Genomic DNA, 26,704 nt, shown 5'->3' on the forward strand with positions numbered 1-26,704 from the left:
TAATGCAAAAATGGAGCCTCTTTTCATATGGATGTTTTCTGTTTTCGCTTTGAGCAGTGTGATCTGGGCGCTGCTTACACATGCTAAGAGTGCCCCATTGTTCAGTGCGCACACAGGATCTGGAGCTCAGAGAGGTCACGTTACCTGCTGAAGGTCATGCATGTGTACGTAGCAAAAAACCTGACTCCAGATTCGAACCTAGGCCACGTGAGCACCTAAGCCAGTGCTCTTTTTACTAAGGTGGGAGGTTTGTCATTGTTGTTGCCTGACTGGCCCTTGGTACAGGCAGCCTCCCCCTCCTCACGTTCCCTCTCCCCCAGCACCACTTTGCACACATGCTACAGATGCTTGGATCTGTTTTTTCTGCCCCTGGTGCCCAGAGCCTACGTGCAAGAGCACCCCGTTGTCCCTTTTGTATTAGGTTGAAAACCAAACTTGGAATCAAGTTCCTGCTGAGGGTGTGGATGATTGGTAAGGACGGTTCAATACCACTCATGGATGTTGGTATTTTAATAGCTGTCCCCTGGCTACGCAGAGAGGCAGCGGAGTGGTGTAGTGGTTAAAAGCTGGGGCCCTGGTCTGAATCTCTCTTTGGCTCTCACAAAATGGAGAGCTAGTACCTAACTTGGTGGTTAAGAGAGATGCCTCAGCATAAGGCAGACCCCGGCTGTGGCGAAGGGGTGATGAATAGCGCCTCCTGCAGAGGGTGTTGGTGTAAGGCATCAGCGAAAGAGTATTAGTTCAGGCTTTGAACGTGTCTTCAGCATCATCCGAAAAGGGGGCTTCACATGGTGGAATTGTAGCTTTCACGGAGGTAGCTCTTTGTCATTCATCTCAAGTTTGACCTATAAACGCTACCCAGTCCTCTTCCTCTTCCTTGCCAGGGTGGCTGTCCTTTGTCACCCACATGTATAGGGAAAGCCCCTCTGGCATGTAAGGAGCGTGTGACATAGTTGTCGAAGTATCTCTCCCCAGATCTTTTTGCATATCTGCAATGGCCATGAGTTTTCTCCAGGGTGTTTGCTGAATTGTTCACTCTGAGAAGTTCCAAGAGAAGGTATAAAAATGGGGCATCATTTATTCCAGTGTAAAGGCGGAATTCTATAAAAAATCAGCCCATGTTTTGACACATCTGGTTCCCACCAGAATCTGCCATGAATTGGAGGGGCTGACAAAAAAAAAAAAAAGGGAAATCACCTTTCAACTCTAGGAGGTAGGACTATTATTACCCCTATTACAGATGAGGAAACAGAGGCACAGAGTGGAAATTAAGGTGCCCAAGGTCACCCCTCCTGTAAGCGATGGAGCCAGCACAATGTCCCGAGTCAGCAGGATGCTGGTGACATTTTGGGGGAGTGGGTGTGTTGGGAGGCTCGTGATTCTCCGGGTGACTCTCACCCATGTTTCCCCAGGGTCCGGAAGATCTTAAACCTGCGTGTGTTTGAGGACGAAAGTGGGAAGCACTGGTCGAAGAGCGTGATGGACAAAGAGTATGAGGTGCTGTGTGTCAGCCAGTTCACCCTGCAGTGCGTCCTTAAGGGCAACAAGCCCGACTTCCACCTGGCGATGCCCTCGGAGCAGGCGGAGGGCTTCTACAACGGCTTCCTGGAGCAGCTGCGCAAGGTGTACCGGCCGGAGCTTGTCAAAGGTAGGCTGGAGCCCAGTGCCCAGGAGGGCGTCCCCCGGACACGTCCCTGCAGGGGAGAGGCAGTGTGCAGATACAGCATCTCCTTTTCCAGAAGCTTCACTCTTCATGCTTATTGCTTTCTTAAAACAGCATAAGGGCCGCCGCCACCGCCACTGTTATGTGTGTCCTCTGAATGCCTTGGTACTGTTTACCCTTCTTCATCCTTCTGTCCACATTTGGAATGTTTAGCAACCCAGCAGTGCACTTGATATAGTAGTGTTTTATTTTGGTGCTTACCCTGCCCGACAGAGAAATACAGCTGCCAGCCACACATAGGAGCCGTGTGTCATTTTAAATTTCTAGGTGCCATATTAAAAAAAGGAAAAAGAAACAAGTGAACTTCATTTTAAAACTTTATTTCATTTAGCCCAGTATATCCGCAATATTCTGATTTCACCCTGTAGTCAGTACAAAGAGTTATTAATGAGATAACTCACATTCCTTCTTTGTTCTGAAGTCTTTTGTGCTCCCAGCGCATCTCCATTCAGACCAGCCACACGTCCAGCGCCCGGCGGCCCTGTGTGGCTCTCAGCTGTTGTTTGGACAGTGCAGGCTTAACGGCTTGTCGTGGGGACTGCCAGCCGAGCTGGACGGACCAAGATTAAGCCTGAGAAGAGTAGGCCTGGTTTGTGGTAGGGTTATGAATCTGAACTTACGAATCTTCTCAAGAGGGCCACTCATTTCTAGTCTTTTCATGTTCCTAGTGTGCCTCTTCCTTCAGGGTTCCTGGGAGGCGTGTTTAGCCTCCTTTGGTGATGCACCTCAGGGTGAGACCGTGCTCAGCAGGATGTCTGCCTCCCTGTCTGACTGCAGCGGCTCCTGCTGCTGTCGGACCCTCATAGACACCGCGTAGTTTTTTTCGGTTGACTCCGTAATGTTTCCTATGTTCTGACTTTCTGTGGGTGAAACAAACCCACATCCCTTTGTTATTGGACCTCTTTTCAACCGTGAGTGAGAAAAGTCCTGACCTGACTTTGGAGTTCTGTCGCAGAGCCGCACACGGAGGGTCGTCAGCTCCCCAGATCGGCTCGTGTTCTGAGGAGTGATGTTCCGGCCCCTCACCGGTATTTGCTTTCATTTTAATCCTCCTCTTACTCGTGTCAGGTGACCATTTGCCAAAAGGACAAGTGGATTCTGTGTGATCAGGACCCTCCCACCTTAAATCAAATCCTGCTCTTTACTTGGGTCCTGGTAGAGCAGGATATATTTGCCTCTTCTGGGAACATCCAAGCGTGGAGCTCCATTGGCAAGTCCGATCGTGGAGGTCCACTGGGGTCTCTGTCTGTCATGGCTTTGCTGCAAACAGAGTTCTTCCCAGAATTAGCCGTTAAGTCAAGTGCTTTGAATAATTATTTTGCTTTGCTGAGCCAAGGCTTAGTGCTGCCAGCATTGTCTTCTCTGCTTGATGTGTACAGAATCATCCCATTTCTGAGTAATCTCAGGCATATTTGAGGATGCACTGAAGTCCTCTGAAGGATGAGCACAGGGAATATCATGAAAGCATGGGTGAGGGCCCTTTCCACGGGAGAAGAGTGATGGTCGTGGAAGAATGCTTGAGTGCAAACAAAACTGCTTTCATCTAAGGCCTTGAAGAGAAGTGTTTTGTGTATTTTTCAGTGCTTTGTGCTCCTAAAAACACCTTTTACTTTTTGAAAAGATGAGTATTTTATCCAGGTAATTACATGAAGTGCCTGAAGCAATGTACTGTAAACAATATAATTTTATAATGAATCAGAATTTAAGCTCATGGGATATGATACAGCTGGTCATTTTGATGAAAAATCAACATGAATTATGCCACGAGTTTTAATCCGAATTTATCTTCAGTTCCTTTGGGCTTTCAGAGGCACTGCGGTGATTTCCCAGAGCCTCACTCACTCTGCCGGCCTTTTATCTCCTTCGTGGGCTTTAGTGGAACAAAGTGCAGGGAGTGTGTTTTCCATGCTTGCTGTCTTTTGGTAAATTTTGAGATTTTGGCTTCCAGCTCCAGTATGGAAAGTCCTTTGTGAGCTGAAGGGAGGATGGAACACAAACTGCTGAGTATGTTTTCTTTTAGTATTTTCAGGGCCGCTTTAGTGGCTTTAAGACTTAAAGGAGTTTAATTCGAAAATTAAAACATTAACCCTGATCCTAAGAAATTTAAAAAAATTTCTGATTTTATTGAGATATAATTGACCTATAACACTCTATTAATTTTAGTTGTACAACATGGTGATTTGATATATGCATATACTGTGAAATAAGTTAACAGCTATCACTTCACATGGTTGCAAAAGTTGTTTTTCTTGTGATAAGAACTTTTAAGAACGACCCCCTAGCAGCTTTCAAACACAACTGTAGTCACCAGGTAACAGTTAAGGTAAGGATGCTGTACCTTATATCCCCAGAACTTAGTTATCTTCTAACCAGAAGTTTGTACCTTTTGACCACCTGCACCTGCCAACTTTGGCAACCACCAGTCTGTTCTCTGTATTTATGGGTTTGGTTTTTCTTAGGTTTCATGTATAAGTAAGATCAGATAGTGTTTGTCTTTCTCTGTCTGACTTTTTTCACTCAGCATGAAGCCCTCACAGTCTGTCCATGTTGTCACGAACGGCAGGCTCTCCTCCTTTTTTGTGGCTGAATGGTATCCCACTGTGTGGCTAGACCACATCTTCTTTATCCCTTTATCACCAATGGACACTGAAGTTGTTTCCACGTCTTGGCTGTTAGTTTAATTAGAGTTAACATTTATTTTCACTCCTTTCTTCTTTCATGACTGAAACTTATTTCAAATTCATGTTTAATCTTCTCTTACTTGTTAAGGGTTGGGTGGGGGGAGGGTCGTTGTCCCCTTTCCTCCTCCTCTCTGTTGCTTCTGCGTCTCCACCGGTGCCCATCCCCTTCCAGCGTTTCTCCAGCTGCAGCTCCTCTGCAGGGCCCAGCTGGGGCTCCCGTGCTGGATGGCGAGTCTGCTGATCTTGGCTCCTAGCCTGCTCGGTGCTGTGACCCCAGGTGTTTTCCCTGGGTTCCATGTGGAACGGGAGCCCTGGAGGGCAAGCTGTCTATGGTGTGGTCCTCACCCATTTTTATTACAATTGTTACTATCATTAGTAGTAGTGTAAAGCACGCAGAATACTTCTCTCTGGGGCTTGTTATGTGCCAGGCTCCGTGCTAAACACTCTTCATGCTTTACCTCAGTGAACCCTCACAATGACCCTATCAGGCGGGCACTGGGATCACCCCCATTTTGCAGATGAGAAAACTGAGGTGCAGCAGAGTAACCGAGGAAGGTCACTTAGTGTGTAAGCAGCAAAGCCAGGAGTGCAACATGCAGACATCCCTAGAGCCCGAGCTTCACTATAAAATTCACCCCCTCTTGATTTGTTTTCCCTTTCGTAATCCTTCTGAATTCATCACGTCTGTTGGGATTTTCCTCCCTTCTCTGCTGCTCAGACTCGAGTATGTCCAGTAAGAGGGGAGCAGTAAGGCTTGAGGCCAAGTGGGCCTTCATCCTGGAGCAGTGATGTTAATCCGGAATCTTAGTCCTGTTCTGTTGGGGGAGATTGTCCTGGTTCTTTCAAGTGCTATTTCTGTGCCTCCTCTGTCAGTAAGTCCCTGTTTATCTGCGGCCCCGTGCTGGGCTCTGGGTGTACGGTGCTGTCCCTGCGGTAAAGAAGCTCCCAGTCCAGTTGGGGGAGAGAATGGGCAGCATGGCTCTTTCTGTCAGAGCAGAAAGAACCTCTCATTCTGGAAAACCACCTTTAAAACCACGAGGGCTTGTGGCAACCACTGACGACCTGTAGCTAGTCCAGAAGGGAGTGCACACCTCTTCCCACTTTCTTAAAATGCAGTCCAAAGAGCTGCCGGTGCCGGTGCCGGGGCTTTCCTGTGCCCCTGCTGTCCCACTGCCTTTGCCTGAGAGCATCTCTGACCCCGTGCAGCCCCTGGGCTGCGCACACACACCCTTATTTACCACTTGTGTATGAGCGCGTTCTCATTACGGAAACAAGTATTGGGCCAGGACCGTTTGTCATTCCGGTGTGACGCATGCTTTGAAGGAGTGACCAACAGATACTGGTGGCTGGGGGTGGTTGGGCTTGTTTTTATCGGTTCCGCGTTTCCCTTCTTGACCCATCTCGCTAATTCGCGCCTACAGGGTTGTGACTCTTGATGTGTGTACTGGGCTTCTAGGTAGCACACTGGTTACTCGCACTGGAAACACCCTCATTTGTCTCTCTTCCCAAACTCTGGGGCCTCTTCCCCTTCTGTTTTCCTGGCCTGGAGCACTGCACAGACGAACCTTAGAGCAGAGGTCAGGTTTACCAGGACTCTCTTGGTTTTAGAGCTGAAAGCCCTGCTCCCCCTATCCCCACCCCGGAAACCCTTTGGTCCTGGGCAAACTGGGGCAGCTGGTCACCCTAGCAGCCACTGTGCAGCAAGAAAGTACTCGGAGCTCCCTGAGCCAGGTGGGGTCCTCAGTGCAGGGTGCACTTGCAGTCCTGTGAGTGTGGGAGATGAGGTGGGGCTGAGGATGACCGTCCCCCTGCCCCTACCTCGTCTTATCCCCCAGGTTCTACCCTGAGATGCTTGGCTTCTCGGGGTAGTTGGATTTCTGCCATGGTGCCAAGAGTGGGTGCTCCGAGGGACAGGAGGTGGGAAGTGCCAGCCCTGTGAACCAGGCCTCGAAAGTGGGCCCACATCACTCCCCACGTGCTGTTGGTCAGAGCAGTTTCTCAGCGCGCCCAGCTTCAAGGGGAGGGTCGGACATCCACCTTGCAGCAGAAGGAATGTCAGAGTTTGTGGCCATCTTTACTGCTCTGCAGCTGGTAACTCTGGTGCTTTCAAAGGGTTTTCTCTGGCTCCTCTTCAAATAATTGCTTTAGGGGGAAACTCCTACAGCACAGACCCATCAGTTCTCCCCTCCACTGCAGAACAAGCCCGAGGTTAAGGGTGCTTGATTGGACCCCCAGCCTGCACGGGCCCTCTGTAGAGCCCCCCAGGAATCTCCATGCTTCACATGAACACTGGGGGTCATTCACCACTCTCAGAGTTGAGATTTGAGCGTGCACTGATTTTACAGTCAGGAAAAAAGATCTTGTACCAGAATGGAATAGTTGAAAAGAGGGATCTCCACCGTCAAGTGTCTTGTCCCAACTCTGAGCTGTTTGTGATGGGCCCAGGAAAGCACTCACCCGGAGGCTTTGTTCAGCAAATCAGAAGCTTCTAGCGTATTAAAAAGAGCTACCCGCGTATTCCCTGAGGGACCGATCTGTCCCGGGCGGCAGAGAGCTCGAGAAATGTGGAGGGACATGTAGGGAGTGCAGCGGTCTTCTGACTACACCCCTGCCCCCTGTTCCCTCTGGGGAACCCCATCACATCCCAGCCCCTACAGGTACGTCTTGCAGAGAAGGTGCCAGAAGGAGGAAGACCACGTGTAGTCTTTGCTTCATGGTTAGTGTTTAGTTTTTTACGGGTTTGCTTAATTTCCTTCTCTTTTTACTGCTTAAAACAATTTAGCAGCATGGGTGAGCTTTCAGTGGAAGCCTAGTTTATGTATTTTGGTGATGGTTGTGATGCCAGAGGCATTATTGTTCTTGTATATTTAGGAAATCACGATTGGGATCACATCTTCGTTGTGATCTGAATATGTAAACCCTGAATCAGTGAGGTTTTAAACTCTTCCTCTTTCCCCTGCTGAAAGATTCAGACTTTTCTTTTCATCCTGAGTCATTTCATGTCTCTGGAAGGTGACAACAGTGAAAGTTTCTTTCCACCCGTACCTGTATCTTCTTTTTAAAAATTGCCTTTATTTCTTCCAATTGAATTATTATAATAGATTCCCCTGGGCCAGGAGAAAGAGCTGGCCTCGAAATTCACGGCCAGAAGTATGGAGGAAGCTGAGGAAGTGAGATAAAGGGGACAGAGGAAGATAAGAACAGGAGGTGGAAGGAGTCTTGAGAGGAAGAGGGTGGATGGGACAGCACAGCCGCCAGGATGAGCGTGTTCTCATCTCCCTTGACCCAGAGGTGCTCCTTGCACAGCACAGGTGGGTGCGGGTGGTATGTGAGGTGCTGTGCCGCGTCCTTGGGGTCCTGAACCGCCACCTCATCACTGACCCTGGTTTTAGGTGACACAGATGCTTAGGTGGAGAAGAGCTGGTAAAATCGGGTGCTTGTTAACTGTGGAATAGTCAACTAAGCAAATTAAGGAAATCATGAAGAGCTAGGATTTAAAGACAAAAATGGGTAGACCTGGCCGTTGGGGCAGAGGGAAGGTCAATCACGGTAGCCACGGATGTGAGAGAGTTCGAGCATAAACCGAAAAGGGAAATGAGGAAGCTGATCTGCAAAATACTGGAGAATAAAAGAAGAGGGAGGAAGAACACACGGCATTCATGGATTTGGCCAGAATCAGGCTCAGGTCTCTCTGAAACTCCCGTGTGACAGCTTCAGCCCGGGTCGTGGTCTGCCAGGCGGCCTCGGTCAGCGCTGTGCCGTTTTGCGTGTGGGAGGCTGCAGTATCCCCAAAGGTTTCATCTTCTGGAGTTTTTCCCACCTTATAGATGAAAATGCCATCTCATTGTGGTTCTAATGTGGAGGGTGTGTTTGAACATTTTTCAGGTGTTTGAGTGACTCATATTAAATTTCTGTGAACTGTTCGGGTTCTTTATTTCTGCGAGCTTTTTATATAAGCTACGACGTGCAGATTTTCTTTTCATTCATTTTGTCGTTGTCCTTTGACCTTGCTTAAGAGATTGTTTGCTAGACAGTCATTTTTCATCCTTAATTAGTTGATTATCATTTTTTGGAACCGTTTGTTGGATTTTTACTGTGCTTGTATATTGGGTAAGGTGTGTCTGGCCCACAGCACTCTTTGGAGTTTTCCTAGCTATTCTTTTTTTAGGCCATGCCATGCAGTTTGCAGGATCTTAGTTCCCTGGCTAGGGATTGAACCAAGGCCCCTAGCAGTGAGAGCACCAAGTCCTAACCACTGGACCATCAGGGAATTCCCCTAGCTATTCTTAACTGTTATTTTTCTATATGAATTTTAAAATCAGGTTGTTTAGTTCCAGAAAATAATCTGTTATTTTTATTTGATTTGCATTAAATTTATAAATTCATAATTCCTGTGTTTCATGATATTAATTACTCTCTAGCATATTCCCTTACCTCCCTTGACTGTTGTTTTGGGATGCTGACCTTGCTTGGAAAAACTGCAGCCCTGGCAGGATGCCAGCCCTCAGCCTACCCTCGGTCTGTGTAGCTGAAAGTGGCTGACGACAGTGTCCACATCATCTGGTTTCACGGTCATGACTTGACCTGCAAGTGGGCCCAGCAGTTGTGATACATCGGCCTGTTCATTCACTCTTCTGTTCTCTCTCCTCAAAGCTCCATCCTCACCTTAGCTATTGACCTTACTTCCCATTTTCCTGAGAAAATAGAAGCACTCAGGAGAGAACTTCTGGAATTCTGTAGGTTCCACCTGCTAGCATCTGCACCAGGAACCGCCCTGCCTTCCTTTGAGGTGGCTGACCTCCTGCTCTCGCCTGTGCAGGGACATCCTTCTGCCCCCTCTTCTGTCTCCAGAGTTGGTTTTGCTCCTTTCTCCCAGACCATCCCCACTGGCTTGCAGATGTGCTGTTAGTCCTCCCATCTTGGAGACAGCCTGTGAGCCCTGCCTCCAGCTCCCTCCCTAGCTCTCTGCTCCATTTGGCTGTGTGGTCTCTAGAGGGCTGTCTGCTCCTCATCCCATGCCAATCCTCCTTTGCCCCCTCCCACTGCCGTAACTGCTCTCTGTGAGGCACCATGCCCTCTACTTGGCTAAGTTGATTCTCGTCCTCAGCTCTGCGGCCCATCACTAGGTTTGGTCCTGCTGCATCCTCCCTGCTCTGTGGAACAGTGGTCCTTCACTGGGTGTTTAGGACTGCAGAGTTCACTGCACTCCCTTGCTTTCCCTCCTGCATCACCGATTGCCCCTTCTCAGTCCTTGGTTACTTCTTCCTTTTCCTCAACTTTGTAGCATTAGAGGGCTCTGACCTTTGAACTTTTCTCATTTACACTTGGCCCTTGGGCATCTTGTCCAGTCTCTTGGCTTTAAAAACTATCTAGGGAATTCCCTGGTGGTCCAGTGGCTAGAATCCATACTTCTACTGCAGGGGGCACAGGTTTGATCCCTGGTCAAGGAACTAAGATCCTGCAAGCCACATAGCATGGCCAAAAAAAAAATTAAATTCTTAAAAGCCATCTGTGTGCTGGTGACCCCTGAATTTCTCTTCTAGCCTGAACCTCCCCAGCCCCAAACTCGACTCTCTGCCAGCCTGCCTCCTTGATGTGCCACTTGGGGGTCTCACAGGCCCCTCAGGTTTAAAATGTCCAATGCTGAGTTCTCCACTTACTGCTTGACCCAAACTGTGCCACCTGTGGGCCTCCCCACCTCAGGGGGTGGCAGGTCTAGCCTCCCAATGACTTAGGCAATAACCTTCTCAACTAAACCAGCTGAAATGCTGGATGAAATATTTTAAAAAATTATTTTAAAATTTTTATTGATTTAAATTATTTTGACATAATTTAGACTTACAGAAGAATTACACAAATAGTATATTTCTGGATCCTGGTCAAGATGATGGAGTAGGGGGATGTGGAGTTCACCTCTTTTCACAACTAGGGCACCTACCAGGCGCTGGTGGGGGACCTCAGACACCTAAGGGGACAGGAGGAATCCCTGCATGACTGGGTAGGACATGGGGGGAAGGAAGGGGAGAAGAAAAATGGAGGTAGGATGGGACAGGCACCCCTGAGGAGCATCTGGGGTAGGGGAGGGGTTTCTATGCTCGGAGGGGCCCACTCATGATAAGGGGAGCAGTGGGGATGGGGAGAGACCCTTGGGGGATTGGGGGATTGGAGGGGAGGGTAGCTAGCATCTCCCCTGCCTGCTCAGGCCCCAGTGAGCCTGCTGGGGTCCCAGGCCTGAGCCTTTGCCCTCTGGCGCCCCTTCTGGCCAGTTCAAGGCCTTTTCTGGCTTTTTTTTTTTTTTTGCTGTTGTGGTTCTGTTTTGCTTTGTTGTTGTTGTTTCATTTTTATTTTTATTTTTTCTAATATATTTTTTATTTTTCTAATTTTATTTTATTTTTGATTCTTTGCTATTGTTCTGCCCCTCTTTGTTTGTTGCCTTTTATTTCTTTATTTTGTCATGCTGATCAGCTTGAAGGGTCTTAGTTCCCAGGTTGGGGATGGGGCCTGAGGTCCTGTGGTGGGAGTGTTGAATCCAAACTGCTGGACCAACAGAGAACCTCAGACTCCAGGGAATATTCATTGCAGTGAGGTCTCCCAGAGGTCCTCATCTTGGCACCAAGAGCCGGCTCCACCCAACTGACTACAAACTCCAGTGCTGGATGCCTCAGCTCAAACAACCAGCAAGGCAGGAACACAGCCCCACCCATTAAAAAAATATGAGATGACGAAAAATATGTCACAGATGAAGGAGCAAGGTAAAAACCTACAAGATCAAATAAATGGAGAGGAAATAGGCAACCTACCTGAAAAACAATTCAGAGTAATGATAGTAAAGATGATCCAAAATCTTGGAAACAGAATGGAGGCACTGATTGAGAAAATACAAGAGATGTTTAACAAAGACATAAAAGAGCCAAAGAACAAACAAACAGAGCTGAACAATACAATAACTGAAATGAAAAATATGCTAGAAGGAATCAGTAGCAGAATAACTGAGTCATAAGAACGAATAAGTGAGGTGGAAGACAGAGTGGTGGAAATAACTGCCATAGAGCAGAATAAAGAAAAAAGAATGAAAAGAAATGAGGACAGTCTCAGAGACCTCTGGGACAACATTAAATGCACCAACATTCAAATTATAGGGGTCCCAGAAGAAGAAGAGAAAGAGAAAGGGTCTTAGAAACTATTTGAAGAGATTAGAGTTGAAAACTTCCCTAACATGGAGAAAGAAATAGTCACCCAAGTCCAGGAAGCTCAGAGTTCGCATACAGGATAAACCCAAGGAGAAACACACTGAGACACATGTTAATCAAACTCACAAAAATTAAATTCAAAGAAAAATTATTAAAAGCAGCAAGGGAAAAACAACAAATAACATGCAAGGGGAATCCCCATCGGGTTATCAGCGGATTTTTCAGCAGAAACTCTGCAAGCCAGAAGGGAGTGGCAGGATATATTTAAAGTGATGAAAGGGAAGAACCTACAACCAAGATTACTCTGCCCAGCAAGGATTTCATTCAGATTCAACAGAGAAATCAAAAGTTTTACAGACAACCAAAATTTAAGAGAATTCAGCACAACCAAACCAGCTTTCCAACAAGTGCTAAAGGAACTTTTCTAGGTGGGAAATTTAAGAGAAGAAACAGACCCACAAAAACAAACCCAAAACAGTTAAGAAAATGGTAATAGGACCATACATATTGATAATTACCTTGAATGTAAATAGATTAAATGCTCCAACCAAAAGACAGAGACTGGCTGAATGGATACAAAAACAAGACTCGTACATATGTTGTCTACAAGAGACCCACTTCAAACCTAGGGACACATACAGACTGAAAGTGAGGTGGTAGAAAGGATATTCCATGCAAATGGAAATCAAAAGAAAGCTGGAGCAATACTCATATCAGACAAATTAGACTTTAAAGTAAAGACTATTACAAGAGACAAGGAAGGACACTACATAATGATCAAGGGGTCAATCCAAGCAGGAAACAGCAATTATAAATATTTATGCACCCAACATAAGAGCACCTCAATATATAAGGCAAATGCTAATAGCCATAAAAGAGGAAATTAACAGTAACACAATAATAGTGGGGAGCTTTAACACCCCACTTACACCAATGGACAGATCATCCAGATAGAAAATTAAGGAAACACAAGCCTTAAATGACACATTAGAGAGGATAGATTTAATTGATATTTATAGGACATTCCACCTGAAAGCAGAATACTCTTTCTTCTCAAGCGTACACGGAACATTCCCCAGGATAGATCACGTCTTGGATCACAAATCAAGCCTCAGTAAATTTAAGAAAACTGAAATCATATCAAGCATCTTTTCCGACCACAATGCTATGAGATTAGAAATCCATTACAGGGAAAAAACTGTAAAAAACACAAACACATGGAGGGTAACCAATTTGCTACTAAGTAACCAAGAAATCACTGAAGAGGGCTTCCTAGGTGGCGCAGTGGTTAAGAATCCGCCTGCCAATGCAGAGGTCACGGGTTCGATCCCAGCTCCAGGAAGATCCCACATGCCGCGGAGCAACTAAGCCCGTGTGCCAAAAAAAAAGAAAAGAAAAGAAATCACTGAAGAAATCAAAGAGGAAATAAATAAATACATAGAAATGACAAAACATGATGACCCAAAACCTATTATGGGACACAGCAAAAGCAGCTCTAAGAGGGAAGTTTATAGCAATTCAATCTCAATTCAAGAAACAAGAAAAATCTCAAGCAATCTAACCTTACACCTAAAGCAACTAGAGAAAGAAGAACAAAAAGCCCCCAAATTAGTAGAAGGAAAGAAATCATAAAGATCAGAGCAGAAATAAATGAAATAGAAATGAAAAAAACAATAAAGATCAATAAAACTAAAAGTTGGTTCCTTGAGAAGATAAGCAAAATTGATAAAACTTTAGCCAGACTTGTCAAGAAAAAAAGGGAGAGGATTCAAATCAATAAAATTAGAAATGAAAAAGGAGAAATTACAGCTGAGACGGCAGAAATACAAAGGGTCATAAGTGACTACTACAGGCAACTATATGCCAATAAAATGGATAACCTGGAAGAAATGGACAAATTCTTAGAAAGGTACAACCTTCCAAGACTGAATCAGGAAGAAATAGAAAACACGAACAGACCAATCAGAAGCACTGAAATTGAAACTGTGATTAAAAATCTTCCAACAAACAAAAACCCAGGGCCAGATGGCTTCACAGGAAGATTCTATCAAACATTTAGAGAAGAGCTAACACTCATCCTTCTCAAACTCTTCCAAAAAATTGCAGAGGAAGGAAGCCTCCCAAACTCATTCTATGAGGCCACCATTACCCCGATACCAAAACCAGACAAAGACAGCACAAAAAAGAAAATTACAGACCAATATCACTGATGAAGAGATACAAAAATCCTCAACAAAATACTAGCAAACAGACTCCAGTAACACATTAAAAGGACCATACACCATGATCAAGTGGGATTTATCCAAGGGATGCAAGGATTCCTCAATATACGCAAATCAATCAATGTGATACACCATATTAACAAATTAAAGAATAAAAACCATATGATCATCACAACAGTTGCAGAAAAAGCTTTTGACAAAATTCAACACCATTTATGATAAAAACTCTCCAGAAAGTGGGCATAGAGGGAACCTACCTCAACATAATAAAGGCCATATACGACAGACCCACAGCAAACGTGATTCTCAATGGTGAAAGCATTCCCTCTAAGATCAGGAACAAGACAAGGATGTCCACCCTCTCCACTATTATTCAACATAGTTTTGGAAGTCCTAGGCATGGCAATCAGAGAAGAAAAAGAAATAAAAGGCATCCAAATTTGGAAAAGAAGAAGTAAAACTGTCACTGTTTGCAGATGACATGATACTATGCATTGAAAATCCTAAAGATGCCACCAGAAAACTACTTGAGCTAATCAGTGAATTTGGTAAAGCTGCAGGATACAAAATTAATGCACAGAAATCTCTCGCATTCCTATATACTAACAGCGAAAGATCAGAAAGAGAAATTAAGGAAACAATCCTATTTACCATGGCAACAAAAAGAATAAAATACCTAGGAATAAACCTGCGTAAGGAGGCAAATAGCCTGTACTCAGAAAAGTAAAACACTGATGAAAGAAATCAAAGATGACACAAACAGATGGAGAGATATACCACGTTCTTGGATTGGAAGAATCAATATTGTGAAAATGACTGTACTACCCATAGCGTTCTACAGATTCAGTGCAATCCCTATCAAATTACCAATGGCATTTTTCACAGAATTAGAAAAAAATTTTTTACAGTTTGTTTGGAGACACAGAAGACCCCGAATAGCCAAAGCAATCTTAAGAAAGGAAAATGGAGCTGGAGGAATCAGGCTCCCTGACTTAAGGCTATACTACAAAGCTACAGGAATCACGACAGTATTGTACTGGCACAAAAACAGAAATGTAGATCAATGAAACAAGATAGAGAGCTCAGAGATAAACCCATGCACCTGTGGTCACCTAATCTATGACAAAGAAGGCAAGAATATATACAATGGAGAAAAGACAGTCTCTTCAATAAATGGTGCTGGGGAAACTGGTCAGCTACATGTGAAATAATGAAATTAGAACACTCCGTAACACCATACTCCAAAATAGACTCAAAATGGATTAAAGACCTAAATGTAAGACTGGACACTATAAAACTCTAGAGGAAAACATAGGAAAAACGCTCTTTGACATCAGTCACAACAAGGTCTTTTTTGACTCACCTCCTAGAGTAATTAAAATAAAAACAAAAACAAACAATTGGGACCTAGTTAATCTTAAAAGCTTTGGCACAGCAAAGGAAACCATAAATAAGACAAAAAGTCAACCCTCAGAATGGGAGAAAATATTTGCCCTTGAAGCAACTGACAGAGGATTCATCTCCAAAATATACGAACAGCTCGGGCAGCTCAATATCAAAAAAAGAAATAACCCAATCGAAAAATGTCTAAATAGACATTTCTCCAAAGAAGACATACCAGTGGCTAAGAGGCACATGAAAAGATGCTCAACATCACTAATTATTAGAGAAATGCAAATCAAAACTATAATGAAGTATTACCTCACACTGGTCAGAATGGCCATCATCAAAAAATCTACAAACAGTAAGTGCTGGAGAGGGTGTAGAGAAAAGGGAACCCTCCTACACTGTTGGTGGGAATGTAAATTGATACAGCCACTATGGAAAACAGCATGGATGTCCATTGGAAAACTAAAAATAGAACTACTATATCACTACTGGGCATATAACCTGAGAAAACCATAATTCAAAAAGACACATGTACCCCAGTGTTCATTGCAGCACTATTTACAATAGCCAGGACTTGGAAGCAACCTAAATGCCCATCAACAGAGGAATGGATAAAGAAGATGTGGTACGTGTATATTGAGTTGGCCAAAAAGTTCGTTTGGATTTTTCCGAAAGATGTTCTGAAACTCGAGTGAACTTTTTGGCCAACCCAATAGAATGCAGTATTACTCAGCCATAAAAAGGAATGAAATTGGGTCATTTGTAGAGATGTGGATGGACCTAGAGTCTCTCATACAGAGTGCAGTAACTCAGAGAACAAATATCATATATTAATGCCTATATGTGGAATCTAGAAAAAATGGTACAAATGAACTTATTTGTTGGGCAGGGATAGAGACTCAGACATAGAGAATAGACATGTGGACATGGGGTGGTGGGGAAGGGCGGTGGGATGATTTGGGAGATTAGGTTTGACATAAATATACTACCATGTAAAACAGGTAGCTAGTGGGAACCTACTCTATAGCACAGGGAGCTCAGCTCGGTGCTCTGTGATGACCTAGATGGGTGGGATGGGGGTGGGGAGGGAGGAAGTTTCAAGAAGGAGGGGATATATGTATACATGTAGCTGACTCACTTCATTGTACAGCAGAAACTAACAGAAAGTTGTAAATCAATTATACTCTAGAAAAATAGTATATTTCCTCCAGCTTCTATTGATAACATCTGACATGGCCATATCAAAATTTATCAAGATCAGGAAATTAACTTTGCTGCAGCACTGTTGACTGAACTACAGACCTTGCTCCAATTTTGTCACTGTTCCCACTAGTGTCGTTTTCCTGGTCCCAGGATCCAGTCCAGAACCCACATTGCACATGGTTGTCGTGACTCTTCCTTAATCTCTTCTGGGGGTGGGGAGAGGTGACTTCCTCGGTCTCTCCTTGTCTTTTGTGGCCACTTTTGAAGAGTGACTTGTTTTGTCAGTTTGTCTCTCTGTGTCCTGCTGCATGTGTTTGCCTGACTTCTCATCATTAGGCTGAGATTGTGAGTTTTGGCAGGAACACCACGGAGTTGATCTTGTACTTTATATCCTGGGCACATGCTGTCAGTCAGTCTGCTTATTTGCCAGATTTCTCTCTGGTCAAGTTATTCTTTTCCTCTTTGTGTAAGTATCCTGTATGGAGATACTGTGAGACTATGCAAATATCCTGATATTCAACACACTCCACCCACTGGTTTTAGTTTCATCCCTGGTCTTTGCTGCAACAGTTATCACTGAGGTAGTTTCCTAATCAGTCCATCTTTTTAAGTGTCTACTCTGCTCCCTGGAAGGTGGGGAAGGTCATTAGGGTGCCTTCGTTACCTGACTGTGAAAAAAACAGGTCACCACATGGTCTTTCTAAAGTTGAAAGGAGTGAGCTTCCCTTGCTAGCCAAATAAGTGTTTCATTTTTAAATAGGAAGGGGAGTTGCTTTTTCTCCAGTGTCTTTTTCTCTCAGTGTTAACCTGGTGGATGCCCTTCCTAAGCAGGAGCTGTGCTGACTCGCCCTTCACTGGCCAGTGCACCATGTTCCTCTGGTGTGTGTGCTTGGGAGACTGCCCATGCGTTCGTGTACAGTTTTTGCTTCTGTATTCAAAGGCGAAAGTGGGCTATGCTTTTTTTTTTTTTTTTTTTTTTTGTATATCCCGTTTTTATATTGGGGTAATACTAGCCTTGCAGGATAAATTGGAAAGCTTTTCATCATTTTCCGTTGGTCTGGACCAATCTAATCAACAGGAAGTATCTGTTTTAATAGAACTTGTCAGTCCAGCCCTGTGGGCAGCCTTCCTTGGTCACGGCCCTGGTCAGGATTCCCAGCACCCTGGAGCCCTTGTAGGCAGTTTGCCTGTGTCTCCTTTCCATCTGGAGTTTCAAATGCATTGGGAGAAAGCATACAGATATTTTGGGGGGTGGTTTAGAACGATCTCTGCATCTAGAGTCATATACCACGTATTTTCCCCTTTAGTTCTCTATCAGAGTTTTTAATGTTTTTTCAGAAAACTAGCTCTTATATGAGTTCATTGTCTAGTTATATTTTTTTGTTTGACATTATTTTCCTTTAATCTTCACTTTAAAAATTGTGTATACTTTTTGTTGTGAGGTTGATTTGGCTTCTTTTCCTGGTTCCTTATGTCACTTACTTTCAGTCTTATTTTCTAACAGCTGCATGTAAGGTCCAAAACTTCAGTTTGACTTGGCTCCTCTTTCCCCCACTCTGGTCCATCAGCAGGTCCTGTGGGCCTGATCTTTGACATACACACACAGTCCAGCAGCTACACACGGCGTCTGCGGCACCCACCCTGGCCCGGCCGCCTCTCCTCCCACCCGAATTGTCCCGACAGCTCCCTCGTGGGTCTTCTGCCTCCACAGCAGCCCGAGCCAGTCACTCTCCCATGGGTGTTGATCCTCAGGTTATAACATGCTTTCAAGTTTGGGAAACTTGGGGATCGCTGTGTCTTCTCAACAAGAGATCCAAGAACAATTACATATATATGTATACATGGCGGGGGGCGGGTGCCGGCCACTCTGAGCACTGGGGCTCTAGCCCTGGAGGTGGTGGGAGCTGATGGCCGGTGGTCCTGAGCAGAGGCGCCCTCTGGAGGGGGCTCGCTGCTCAGGCGAGGGTCAGAGTTTACAGGCTCAGTCCTTTGAATCCACCTTTAAACTCTGAAGCTGCTCCTGTTGTGTGTCTTTTGGCCCCAGAGGCTCTGAACTGGGTCAGAACCTTGCTCTGAAGCCCCTCCAGGGCCACTGTGCTTCCAAGGTGAAGACTTCTTTCCTAGTCTGTGTCCTAAACTGTATCCAGCTGTGGCCCCGCCCAGCGCATGAGCGGTTCTGCGGTGAGGGGACTTGGTTATAGCACCACGGGAGCCTACATGTAGTTTTGTAGATATGTTTCTGTCTTTTAAGATTATTTAAAAAAATGTTTTCATTTTCCCTGGCCAATGTAATGTTTCTTGGGGGCTTTACTCTTTGATCTGAGCTGGAAAAGAATGTGACCATTTTAAGACCTCTTACACCGTGTCTTTGGATTTATTGTCTGTACAAATGGAAATTCAGATAGTAGTTCTGTTCTTCACTGAAGAAAAACAGGAAGAGAAAATAAATTTCTTGCTACTTGGAATGATACACATGGTGAAGCATATGCCATATATCCTGGCAACAGAAATTCAAGGTCGGAAATCATTCCTTTCCTCCCGAATCTGCCTTCAGCTTCCCTAAGGAGTGCAGGGGCTGAAATTGGCTCCTAATTGTAGCCATAATTTTAGCCTGCAATTAAACACATGATTTCCTTCCCAGCTGATGTCTTTTTAGCTCTTCGGACGTGGAGAAAACAAAAGCCCTGTAGATTTGGGTGGCCACGTTAATCTGGTGGAAGGTCACAGGAAGTCACCGTTATCTGAGCACGACTGGCTGCCCAGTGGGAACTAGATTCATCTTGCCTCTAAAAATGGTGTGCAGCTCTGCTTCTCTCAGCTTCTAGGGCTCCTGTCTGTGCCTGTTCTGCTGGGACCCTCCGTGAGGTCAGGGGTCACCGCCGGGAGTGCCAGCAGGTGGGGAGGCGTCGAGCTGGTGGGAGTCCCTTGCTGCCGCAGGGTCTGGTGTCTGGAGCCCGGGGCGAGCGGCTCTGGGGAGGGAGCTGAGGGGCTTCTGGTGCAGGCTTCTGGGCTTCTGGGCTGCTCTTCTCCTCCTCAGACTGTTCCCAGAGGTCGGCCTCTCCTCTGGGTCAGCCTGTCTCCCCCAGAGGTCGGTCTGCCTCCCAGGGATCGGTCTGTCCCCAGAGGTCAGCCTATCCCCCAGGGTTTGGCCTGTCCCCCAGAGGTCGTCCTGTCCCCGAGGGGTCAGCCTGTCTCCCAGGGGTCGGCCTGTCCCCTGGGTTCGGCCTGTCCCCCAGAGGTCGTCCTGTCCCCCAGGGGTCGTCCTGTCCCCCAGGGGTCGGCCTGTTCCCCAGGGGTCGGCCTGTCTCCTGGGTTCGGCCTGTCTCTCAGAGGTAGTCCTGTCCCCCAGGGGTCGGCCTGTCCCCCAGAGGTCGTCCTGTCCCCCAGAGGTCATCCTGTCCCCCAGGGGTCGGCCTGTCCCCCAGGGGTCGGCCTCTCCGTCAGGGTTTGGCCTGTCCCCAGAGGTCGTCCTGTCCCCCAGAGGTCAGCCTGTCCCCCAGGGTTCAGTCTATCTCCCGGGTTCGGCCTGTCCCCCAGAGGTAGTCCTGTCCGCCAGGGGTCGGCCTGTCCCCCAGGGGTTGGCCTGTGCCCCAGAGGTCGTCCTGTACCTCAGGGGTCGGCCTGTCTCTCCCAGAGGTCGTCCACCCCATGGAGGATGTTCCCTGTGAGCGAGGGCTCCCTGCCCAGGGGAGTGTGGGGACCACCAGAGTGAAGAACGAAGCAGTTTCCCTCCTCCAGGTCCTGAGAGCCCGTCCGTGCTGCGATGCATCGTGACCCCCAGGGCCAGGCAGGCGGGCGTGGTGCCCGAGGGTGATGCAGAGAGCAGGCCCTGATTCTGCACAAGCACGTGCCGGCCTCAGTCCTGAGCACGTCCATGCGCGGTCTCTTTTTTTAAAAAATAAATGTATTTATTTATTTATGGACTGCTTTGGGTCTTTGTGGCTGCGCGCAGGCTTTCTCTAGTTGTGGGGAGCGGGGGCTACTCTTTGTTGCAGTGCATGGAATTCTCATTGCGGTGGCTTCTCTTGTTGTGGAGCACGGGCTCTAGGCACGTGGGCTTCAGCAGATGTGGCACGTGAGCTCAGTGGTTGTAGCTCGCAGGCTCTAGCGCACAGCCTCTATAGTTGTGGTGCATGGGCTTAGTAGCTCTGTGGTATGTGGAATCTTCCCAGAGCAGGGCTCGAACCTGTGTCTCCTGCATTGGCAGGCGGATTCTTAACCACTGCGCCACCAGGGAAGCTCCTGCTCGGTCTCTCTGAGCTTTCACACGACCCAGGGCTTCCCTTCTCGTTGGCCTCCCTGTGGTGCAAGTGGGACGTGGAGGCCTCGGAGCTGGTCGGGGGCTGGGCCCGTCCTGGTTGCTCTTCACATCCTGTACCCAGTGAAGCCCTCTCCAGGGAGCCCCTCTGATTCCCTCCCCAGCCCCTAAGTGGGGGCCTCAGGCCTCCAGGGTGTTGAATGGTGCTGCATCATCACCACCCTGCTCCTGTCTGTCCCCTGCGAGGCCCCGGGTCACGCGCGCTGTGCTGTCCGCACCCCTGGGCCGAGTGGGGTCTTCGGTCTCCAGCGCCGAGCCTGGCGCTTCATGGCTGTGAGTGCATTTTCTGAGGTGCGTGGATCTCACACGCTCTCTGCTCCTTCCTGGGGGGCGGAGCAGAAGCGTTCCTGATGGTTTTCAGACTCTGAGGGCTCACACTGTCTTTACTCTGTGGACCCGGTGCCTTCTCCCCGTTGGGTTGATCGGGAACGTGTGCCGTCACTTGAGCAGGTGTCCGCCTGCGTCATCGGCCGCGGTTGGACCCAGTGCGCATCAGAACTCCTCGGGTGGGTGGAGGCGACATTCGGATGATTCTGCGACACCAGGTCTCAGAGTGTGTGCTGGACTTTCTTTACACGTGTCGTTCAGCATTCGGGGGTTGATCAGACAGTTTTAGTGGGTTTGGGTTGGAAGGTTTGGAGTAGGACATGGAGAGGAGCTGTTTCCTGGGGTGGCCCATGGCCACGTTGAGGACGCACCCTGGGGAGCAGGATGGCTCTGCAGCCTCGCTGGGGCGAGGGGGAGCGTGGGGCAGGGGGAGCCGAGCAGCCCCCAGCTCTGGGCAGTCCTGTCCTGCGAGGAGCGAGGTGTCCCCTCGATTCTCTGGCCTCTGGGACCTTCTTTAGTTTGACCTGCCTTTTGGCCTCACGGTGAGGAACCCCCTCCCCATCTTGCACGGAGGGGCCCATGGGCCACTCACAGGGCCATGTGTGAGGTTGTTTTGGGGGAGCCTCCTAAGCTCTCTTTGCTCTCTGTATTTAATTTGTTTAATAATGTTTGTTATGAAACATTCAAAGAACAGACACCAGGTGGTCACGTGTGCTTCACGTGTCTCTCAAAACCCACCCCCCTTCTTCTCAGTGTGGACGTCACTGCCATCCTGCATTTGACATTTGTCGTCTGGCCGTGTTTCTTTATATGTCTCTCTTCACAAGTAATAGAATTTATTTTCGTGTTTGAACATGTTGTATAAATGGGGTTGTACTGATGTGTCCTCATTTCTGTTTAAAGATCACATTGTGGGTTTGAGATTTGCCGTGTTGATGGGTGTGGCTGCCGAATGGTGTTCCGTGGAGGAATTCAGGCAGAGATTCTGCATTTGTCCCCAGCTGGGGACAGTCACATTGGGTACACTTTCTCTTTTATAAACACTGCCAGAGTGAACACCCTTGAATGTTTCCTTTTGGATAAGAGTCTCTAGAGTAGACGCTCACAAATGGAATTCCAGGGTTGTAGGATTTGTTCAACTTGAACTTGACTGAATGCAGTACAAAAATGCCCTCCAGAGTGGTTGTACACTTTACCTTCTCAGCGTTTCATGGTCCTGTTAACCCACGTTTCCCCTGACCCTGCCTTCTTTTTTTTTTTTAATAAATTTATTTATTTATTTATTGGCTGCGTTGGGTCTTTGTTGCTGCACACGGGCTTTCTCTAGTTGCTGCGAGCGGGGGCTGCTCTTCATTGTGGTGCACAGGCTCCTCATTGCAGTGGCTTCTCTTTTGTGGAGAACAGGCCCTAGGCACGTGGGCTTCAGTAGTTGCGGCACATGGGCTCAATAGTTGTGGCTCACGGGCTCTAGAGCACAGGCTCAATAGTTGTGGCACACGGGCTTAGCTGCTCTGTGGCATGTGGAATCTTCCCAGAGCAGGGCTTGAACCCGTGTCCCCTGCATTGGCAGGCGGATTCTTTACCACTGCGCCACCTAGGAAGTCCGACCCTGCCTTCTTGCCAGGTCTGCAGGGCCTGCAGAGGTGCCTCTACTGTGTAATTTTGTATTTCCCTTACTACTGGGGGTGGGGGGGTGGGGGTCCTGCTCCCAGGTTTCTGATTACACTGATCGAGGTGAGCTTTTAATCTGGGGTCTCCAACTCTCGTAACTGTTGGGATTTCTCTTACAGATGGCAAGTTTGGTGCCTACATGCAAGTTCACATTCAGAACGATGGGCCTGTGACCATAGAACTGGAATCTCCGGCTCCTGGCGCTGCTACCTCCGATCCAAAGCAGGTAAGCCCTGAGTCGGGTCTGTCTCCTGGGGTCCGGTAACCTCTTTTGGCCTTGATTTAGTTCCTGGAGCATTTCTGAGTCTGAGGTGGAGAAAACGCTTCGTTGCAGTGACCTAGAGTTGATTTTCCTACATCCCTTCCCGAGAACGCACCTGTCGCCCTACCTCTCCTCTGTGCTGCGGCCTTGCCTCCTCCTGACTTCATTCCAGAGCACAGTCCTCTGGCCGGTCCCTGGCGAGGTGCCTGGGCGCCCGCAGGCCGCTGGGTGGCAGCAGAGGAGCGGCACAACTCCCCTCGGCCGGCCCGGTGGAATGGTTGTGCGGAGTGGGTTTATCCCAGGCGTGGGTAGATGTGCCACCCGAGGGTCTTTGTAAATCCTCATTTTTCTAAAGCAACACCTGACCTGGATTTGCTGCCAACTCTGTAAGCTTTCAGAAAAAATTTAATTAAAACAGAGAAAGGAAATCTGTGCTAGCCCTTGTGAGCTGTGTGCTTCTCACAGGTGCTTAGCACTTCTGAAGGCTTTAATTAATGCAGCACTTAATGGCCTTCAGAGGCAGGGGGCAGGAAGAATGAGAGCTGGGGGGAGCAGCCCCATTCTTCTGTGCTCCCCCCGCCGCCCCCTTCTAGGACGCCATGAAGTGGAAGAATACAGGGGTCAGGGGAGAGCATTAGGTAAACGTAAATCTCTGTGACCTGTTTAAAGTCATCCTTTCCAAGGGGAACAGAGCCCTTCTTTTTTTGTTACTGATTCTTTGGATTGGGAGAGAAACAGGAACGCATCTGGTGCAGTAGTGCTGGGCTTCAAGGGTGATAATTGAGGTTCCTGGAATTATTGATAACGTGAAAGAAAATCACAAATGAAAAAATTAAACTTTGTATTTTGATATAACTTCAGACTTACAGGCAAGTTGAAAAGAGTCTGAATTTCCATACACTCTGTACCCGGCATCCCCTAAATCTCCCATCTTATGTAATCACAGTCCACTCATCAAAATGTTGACGTTAGTATGGATACAGTGCTATTGGCTATGCTACAGACCTTACTTGTTCCACTAGTTTTCTGTAATGTCCTTTCTCTGTTTCAGGATAATCTGGGACCCCACAGGTGTCTTTCTTTTCTCCTTTGTCTTCTCCAGTCTGTGACAGGTCCTTGGCCTTTCCCAGTCCTCGTGACCTTGGTCTGCTGTTTTGTAGAATGGTCCTCATTTGGTTTCCTGTGGTTACGCTGAGGTTGTGCGTTTGACAGGCTCGTCTTTACCTGGTTTTGCAGGACACCAGCCTCTCCCGGTTTCCTCTTGCTCCCGGCTGTTCCCTCTGCTTTTATTTGATCACTGTTTTGTTGTTTTGATTTATTATTCTGCTTTAACTCTATTTGGAGAAAAAATTTAGTCGTTTTTTTCTTTTTTTCATTCAAATTATTTTTCTAGAAGTGGTAGAATCATACATGAAATCTTTGGGATCGTCAACCTTTTTGAGCAAGCAGCCCCTCTTTTCTTCTTTACCATAAAGAAAAAGACATCATTTTTTAAACTTCTTAACAAAGCATGCTAACGTGTTATGATAAGAAAGTCTTTTGTTTTTGTTGGTTCTGAATCTTTTAGGAGCTTTCTCTTCAAATGCAGGAATTGTCCTGAGTCAGTTTCAGTTACTTGTTCTAGTTAATGGACTCCAGAAGCCTTAGACCCTAGAAACTGCCCAGATCTCTGTCCCCGAGCCGTCAGGAGGTGCGGACAGGCAGGCACGGGGGACCCTGGGGGTGGCCCGTCTGCCTTTCCACTCTCAGTAAGAACAGGCTTCCTCTTGGGGCTTATAGCTAATTTGTTCGCTTTTGTGTTGTGTTTTTAGATACAGGTTCTTTAAACCTGAACAGATGAGCAATGTGTGTGTGTGGTTTTCTTTTCCTAAATGAAGAATAGTTGATTTGCAGTGTTGTGTTAGTTCATGGTGTACAGCAGAGTGGTTCAGTTATACATATATGTGTACCTATCCTTTCTCATATTCTTTTCCATTATGGTTTATTATAGGATATTGAATATAGCTCCCTGCTCTACAGGAGGCCCTTGTTGTTTGTGTGTGTGTGTATTTACGCATCAGGTATCTTGTTAGTGTGTGACAGTGCGCTGGGGGGGTAGGAAGTTCCGTGACCCGGTCCCAGCTCCAGGGACAGATTTAGGGCAGCATAAACCTGCATGGTTCATGACAGTAACGGGGATAAAGGTCAGTGTCTGACAACTCGGGACACGTCACAAGGCCACCACTTCATGCTCTGCTTTAAACCCCTCCGCGCCGTCCGGAGGCCTCTGGGTTCCAGCCTGAGCGCCCTCCTGTCACTTGCCGCCCGCGTGCCTGGCTGCTTTGGCTCGTGGCCCGCTCTGCACCAGCCGCCTCAGGCCCCCCGCTTCCCTTGACTCTGGGTTCTGGTCTCAGCATCTGTCTTCTCCTCAGAGGGCATCCTCTGACCGCTCACCCCGGTGAGCCCCGCCAGCCACTTGTCCCATTGCTGTGACGGCGTGTTTCAGGGCACTGGGCTCCGTGTGTTGCTGTCAGCTCGGCTCCTTCTTCCTCGTCTGTCCACACCGCTCCTAAACCCCAGCCCTCTGAGTCTGTTCACTGCCTGGGGCTGAGCCCGGGGTGCAGTTTGCTCTGGAGTCGTGTGTCCTGGGCCTGTGAGCTGTGTGTCCGTGAATGTCCTGATGGCACTGCTGTCGCCGCAGAGCTGGCCTGGACTCCCAGGGGACTGGTGGTTTCACTGACCTTTAAGGATGCAAGCTGGAGGGGAGGGGGCATTCTCGGTTATTGTTTCCAAACTTTCACTTGAGATAGGGCTAGATTCCTGTTTTTAAGAGTCCCAGAGCTCTATTTAAGGGTGATGCAGCTACTGCTGGTGAAGACTGGGCTGGTAAAGGCAACTAGTTGTGTGCCTGCCTTAACCAGGGCTCTGCAGCCCCTGCACGTTCCCCACGGCTGCACAGGCACCATGCCCAGTGCAGTAAGGACTGCAGTGTGGGTCCCCTGATGTTCCCGATGGAAAGTGGAAGAAGAGGGGTAGTGCTCACTCTGAGGGACATCGCAAGGGAACAGGGGGTGGAATCAGTAGCAGAACCACCAGACAGAGGCTGTCTTCCCTGTTGCATTTTTGTGGAAGAACATGGTTCTAGTAGGAACATCTTGATTATAACCTAGAGAAGATCGCTAGTGTGTGAGTTCTTCCATGCGTGGCTAGATATGGGGAGATTTCAGCACCCTCGCCAGCCACGCTCAAGGGGAGAAACTTACAGTTGTTCTTGTTTTCATCTTAATTGTTCCCCTTCGTGGGGGGTGTTTTCCTGAGTCTCACCTGGATAGGGCTGCACGTGGGTGAGAGCAGGTGGGGGCTTTCCTGGTAAGGAGGGGCATTTTGTAATTGGGGGGGGGTCTTTCCTGGAGCCCAGGGCCCACCTAGTTTGTAGTGTTGCCATTAAGTATTTATATTTTCATTTATTTAGTGTGATTGTAAACCTCACTAAATCAAAATGCTGGAAGGAGCTGAAAAAATGAACTTAGAATACACATCGTTGAATTGGCTCATGTGTTTACTGGCTGATCCCTGGGATAAGCTGACTAGTGAAAAATGGTGCCAGAGCTTTTCATTTCATGCTTCTCTGAATATCACTGTCTCTTCTCCTGTAACTTTCTCTGCACTCATCTTATCAGCAAGCACCCATCCCTTTGCCCGGAAACCTTGAGACGTTGAGATTGAGACACTCGTGGCT

At 47.4% G+C, this 26,704-nt stretch overlaps 1 protein-coding gene across 3 annotated transcripts in view; it reads left to right on the forward strand.

The window, feature by feature from the left end:
• The window catches only part of DTD1 (D-aminoacyl-tRNA deacylase 1), a 118,107-nt gene that overhangs the window by 6,248 nt on the left and 85,155 nt on the right, over positions 1–26,704 (forward strand). For all 3 annotated transcript variants that reach the window (XM_057703283.1, XM_057703284.1, XM_057703282.1), the window contains exons 3-4: positions 1,413–1,648; positions 22,844–22,950. In XM_057703283.1, the coding sequence (XP_057559266.1) occupies positions 1,413–1,648; positions 22,844–22,950 (343 nt within the window). The remainder of the gene's footprint in view (positions 1–1,412; positions 1,649–22,843; positions 22,951–26,704) is intronic.

Source organism: Hippopotamus amphibius, chromosome 12 (assembly GCF_030028045.1).
Source record: "Hippopotamus amphibius kiboko isolate mHipAmp2 chromosome 12, mHipAmp2.hap2, whole genome shotgun sequence".
NCBI lineage: Eukaryota > Metazoa > Chordata > Mammalia > Artiodactyla > Hippopotamidae > Hippopotamus > Hippopotamus amphibius.